Source organism: Alosa pseudoharengus, unplaced genomic scaffold (assembly GCF_046254945.1).
Source record: "Alosa pseudoharengus isolate Yale_2024_CS ecotype anadromous, Long Island Sound unplaced genomic scaffold, YU_APseudo_1.1 YU_APseudo_1.1_scf_16, whole genome shotgun sequence".
In the NCBI taxonomy this organism is placed as follows: domain Eukaryota; kingdom Metazoa; phylum Chordata; class Actinopteri; order Clupeiformes; family Clupeidae; genus Alosa; species Alosa pseudoharengus.
Genome location: NW_027468630.1, coordinates 32377703 through 32382702, shown reverse-complemented (window position 1 = coordinate 32382702; position 5000 = coordinate 32377703). Strand labels below are relative to the sequence as shown.

The 5000-nt window shown below is 53.0% G+C and overlaps 1 protein-coding gene across 1 annotated transcript in view; it reads left to right on the top strand.

The window, feature by feature from the left end:
- The window catches only part of LOC143126329 (neural-cadherin), a 158161-nt gene that overhangs the window by 89083 nt on the left and 64078 nt on the right, over positions 1 to 5000 (top strand). The window contains exons 18-20 of the mRNA XM_076288219.1: positions 280 to 1891; positions 2691 to 2784; positions 4788 to 4972. Of these exons, the coding sequence (XP_076144334.1) occupies positions 280 to 1891; positions 2691 to 2784; positions 4788 to 4972 (1891 nt within the window). The remainder of the gene's footprint in view (positions 1 to 279; positions 1892 to 2690; positions 2785 to 4787; positions 4973 to 5000) is intronic.

Below are 5000 nucleotides of genomic sequence, written 5' to 3'. Positions count from 1 at the left end.
ATGATTAATTTGCAGACACTGGAGGGCAAACCAAAAAAGGCTCTCAAGCTATTTGAGAGCAGACTTTTGACTACTTTTGACTACGAGTAAAGGGGAAAGTTTCTCTGAATAGCTTTCGAGAACTAGTTTTCAAAACAAGACTGATCCCATGGATGAGTCAGTGTCAGCAGCCTTCAATAATTAAAGAGTGTTGAGCTCCGGCGAAAGAAAGAAAAAAAGGCAAGAGGAGAGTTAGCTGTGCTGAAGTAAACCCAGGCAATATTCTCTTTGATGTTGTAGGTAACTGCCTCTGACCCAGATAAGGATGCTGACCAGGAAGCCCTGCGGTATTCACTCCATGGCCAAGGAGCGGAGAGTGAGTTCATAATTGATGAGGTGACAGGGAAGATCTACGCCCAGCGGACACTGGACCGCGAGCAGCGTGCCGCCTGGCGCTTCGTGGTGCTGGCCACGGACGAGGGCGGCGAGGGGCTCACGGGCTTCACCGACGTCATCATCAACGTGTGGGACATCAACGACAACGCGCCGGTCTTCGCCTGCGCGCCCGACAACTGCCACGGCAGCGTGCCGGAGAACTCGCTGCCGGGCACCGCCGTCATGGAGATGACGGCCACCGACCTGGACGACGCGGCCGTGGGCCAGAACGCCGTGCTCACGTACCGGATGTTGGGGAGCGGCGGCGGTGGGGGCGGCGAAATGTTCACCATCAACCCGTCCACGGGGACCATCTCTGTGGCGCGCAGCGGGCTGGACCGCGAGCTGACCGACGCGTACACGCTGGTGGTGGAGGCCCGGGACGGCGGCGGCATGAGCAGCACGGCCACGGTGAGCGTGCGCGTGAGCGACGTCAACGACCACGTGCCGCGCTTCCTGGAGCGCTCGTGCCACGCCGCCGTCCCCGAGAGCGCCGAGCCCAACGCGGCGGTGCTGGAGCTGGTGGCCGAGGACGCCGACGCCGGCGAGAACTCGCTGCTCACCTTCAGCGTGGTGGCCGGCGACCCCGAGCAGAAGTTCTTCGTGGAGAGCCAGCGCGCCGAGCGCCGCGGCACGCTGCGCCTGAAGAAGCGGCTGGACTACGAGCGTCCGGCCGAGCAGCGCTTCAACCTGACGCTGCGCGTGGAGGACCTGGAGTACTCCAGCGTGCTGCACTGCGTGGTGGAGGTGCTCGACTGCAACGACCACGCGCCCGTCTTCATCCCCCACTTCCTGCCGCTGCCGCCCGTCCGGGAGGACCTGCCCGTGGGCTCCAGCCTGGCCACGCTGGCCGCCACCGACTCGGACTCCGGCCTCAACCGCCAGATCACCTACAGCATCGCCCCGGAGTCCGACCCCCTCCACATTTTCCGCGTGGACCAGACTGGCCTGGTGACAGTGGCCAGCCCGCTCGACCGGGAGAGCGCCCCCCAGCACTACCTGGTCATCCTGGCCACGGACCACGGCACGCCCGCGCTGACCGGCACCGCCACCGTCCAGCTCTCCCTGGTGGACGTCAACGATAACGGGCCAGAGTTTGAGGCGGCGTACGCCCCCGTAGTGATGGAGAACGTTCTGGGACCTCAGATGGTGATGCTGAACCAGACGTCGTCGCTGCTGCACGTGGTGGACAGGGACGCGGAGGAGAACGGCGGGCCCTTCACCTTCACCATGCCGCTGGAGTTCCGCCTCGCCAACGACTTCTACCTGCAGGACAACGGCAACGGCACGGCCACCATCACCGCCCTGCGCGAGTTCAACCGCGAGAGCCAGAAGGAGTTCTTCCTCCCCATCATCATGACGGACAGTGGTCACCCTCCAATGACAGTCACAAACACGCTCACGGTCACCATCGGAGATGAAAACGATCATGCCCACCAGGCGGGAGAGAAGGAGATCTACATTAATAGCCATAGAGGTGAGACTGAAGTCATTGAAAAGTCTTGTCTTGTCTTGTCTTGTCTTGTCTTGTCTTGTCTTGTGCTCCCATAGTTCCAATAAAACCTCTCTTAGCATGCCCTCGAGAAATAAGAGAGAAAGGGAAAGCTTGTAAAAATGTTCGATAATTCAATTGAAAAACTCAACAATAAACCAATTCTGAAATAGCGCCATTCAGACTTTTTTTTTAATGCCATCATAGCCCTTGTACAGGTGACTATTCTTGGGTAAGTGCTAAAAATGTCTGTTAAGAGAAGGAAATTGATTTCATAGCACATGATTTCATAGTCGTTGACTCCTTTCTTTTTACCGGGCTTGGTATGAATAAGTTATATGAGTAATATGTATATGTGTAATTTGTGGTCCTGGTACATTTTGTTCAGCATGGTAGTGACACCAGTATGATCAGCACTGAGCACAATGAGGAGGGAATGGATGTTGCGCGTTGGTTAGGGTAGGGCCAGATTAGCAGCATTAGCCCAGGGTCACATCTCCGACTGGTTTTTATACCTCATACCTGACTGTGGAGTGCAAGTCCCCTTAAAAGCTTTTCCTCCTGGCCCATGCCCATTATGTTTGTTCCACTCTCAAAAAGCCTGTATCTAAATGTAGAACAAAGACTTAACATTCACTTAGACACACATCCACACACACTCACTGACACACACACACACACACACACACACACACACACACACACACACACACACACACTCAGTCAATCCCCTACACAAAATATACAGCTGTCTAAATCTATTTCCACCTCCTCCTCTCTGCAGGACGAATGCCAACCACCATCTTGGGGAAGGTCTATTCCCCAGATCCGGATGACTGGGACAACAAGACCTACGCCTTTGAGGGACACATCCCAAAGTAAGCTGTTCCTTCAATCTCCAGCGCTCTGCCCCCCCCCCCCTCTCTCTCTGTGCCTCTGTCGCTCCTCACATCTCTCACTCTTTCATCAGCGCTCGCTATTCATCTCCCTGCCAATCCAGCCTTCTCGTCTCCCTCCATCCTTCTGCTTCCCCTCCCGAGTCCCACAGCTTCATCGCCATGCTCTTAAAAGACCCGCAGCAAGCCATTTTCCCCTCTCTTCTTCCTCCAGCCTCCCTTGATCTGTCTCTTTCTCCCTCCATCTGTCTTTCATTCTCTCTCTCTCCCTCTTTCTCTCTCTCTCTTTCTCTCTCTCTCTCTCTGCCCCTCCCCTCTCTCTCTCTCTCTCTCTCTCTCTCTCTCTCTCTCTCTCTCTCTCTCTCTCTCTCTCTTTGCCCCCCTCCCTTCGTGTTGTTGTAGTTGGGCTGTGGGGCATGAAGCAGAGCAGAGGTTTGACAGGGTGTTTTTGAGGCACACTAAGCCCTGAGACATCTCTGAGAGTCCCCACCCCCACCTGAGCCATCTGCCCCCCCACAAGCCCCCCTTTCCAAAAGCACTGCTCATGTCACACAACACACAAAAAATCTCCCCTGATGGCCTCAGATCCAAAAAATCTACACTCAAAAAGAAATCCAGAGTGAATTTATTCATTTCACTCTCAAGAGCAAGGAGCTGTTGAATCTATACAGATTTAATATTTAATTACCTCTCTTGCCTGGCCTATGTACATGTGTGTATATGTGAATGTGTGTGTGTGTGTGTGTGTGTGTGTGTATGTGTGTGCGTGCATGTGTGCACATGTGTGTTTGTGTGTTATTAAGACAGCGTGAGTGTTTGTATTTCGTCTACGTGTGTGTGTGTGTGTGTGTGTGTATTTGTGTGTGTGTGTGCATGTGTGTGTGTGTGTGTGTGTGTGTGTGTGTGTGTGCGTGCGTGCGTGCGTGCGTGTGTGTGTGTGTGTACGTGTGTGCGTGCGTGCGTGCGTGCATGCGTGTGTGTTTTGAGTGACACTATCTGTCTGATGATGTGAACTGATGTGTGAATGTGTACGTATAGGGTCACCACAGCATTGCAAAAGCACAGGAAGCAGGCTGATAAAGAGTGAGATGCGCTGTTGTGTCAGGGGAGATTGTTTTGGATCCGAGTGCTTTTGATTGTGGCTGCTTGATCCCGATGAGATGTGGCGTTCTCTTTCTCCCTGATAAACCCGTCTTGATGTCTGTCCTTCCTCTTTATGGCCCGTCTTATCTCCACGTTAGCTCAGACGGACGCTCTCCCTCCCCGTGTTCAGCTCTCCTCTCCGGAGTCCTCCTGGGATTCTGGACAGAGTTCCCGTCGCTGAATCACTGCATCCGCTCTGACACTTGTGCACACTCACCGTTTCACGTGTCCCCTTGTTTACTCCCGACGGACTACGAGGATCAACAGGAGCCTCACGGCTCTTTACATCTCCCCATTTAGCTCGCTAACCCTCTAACTTCCTGTCGTTTTTTTCTTCCTCTCATGCCATCGCTGTAGAATTCTCCTGCTTTCTCTCCTTCCTCTCTATCAAATGCAATTTTGAAGGTGCTTTATTAGCATCGTTATTCAGATACAGTGTTGTCAGAGAGCAGTTATTTTGTAATGTAACACTGAAACATGCATTTGTCACAATATGAATGTAATTTGTACACCCACATGTACGTAAACAAACTCACTCGCATAACACACACACACACACCACATACACATACCTTTACAAAAACTTGGAAAGCAATATTTTCTGTCTGACTCATTCTCTCTTGCAGTTTCTCCCTCTAATTATCCTTCACTGGATCTCTCTCTCTCTCTCTCTCTTACTCCAACTCTATTATTCATATTTATATTAATAATTTCTATAGCACTTTGAATGCTTGAATGTTTGAAAGGTGCAATAAAAACAAAGTTGCCTTGCCTTGCCTTACCTGTTCACTATCTCTATCTCTATCGACTAACTGTGTGTGTGTGTGTGTGTGTGCCCTCAGCTACTTTCTCCTGAACAAGCGGACAGGCTTCCTCATCATCAAGGAGAACACCCCGACGGGCACCTACAGCTTCCAGGTGCGCGTGTCGGACGGCCTGTGGCCCGATGCCGTGTCCACCGTCACCGTCCATGTCAGGGAGCTGCGCGACGAGGCCATCCACACCTCCGGCTCACTGCGTCTGGCAGGTACGTGACCTCACCGTGACCTTTCAAC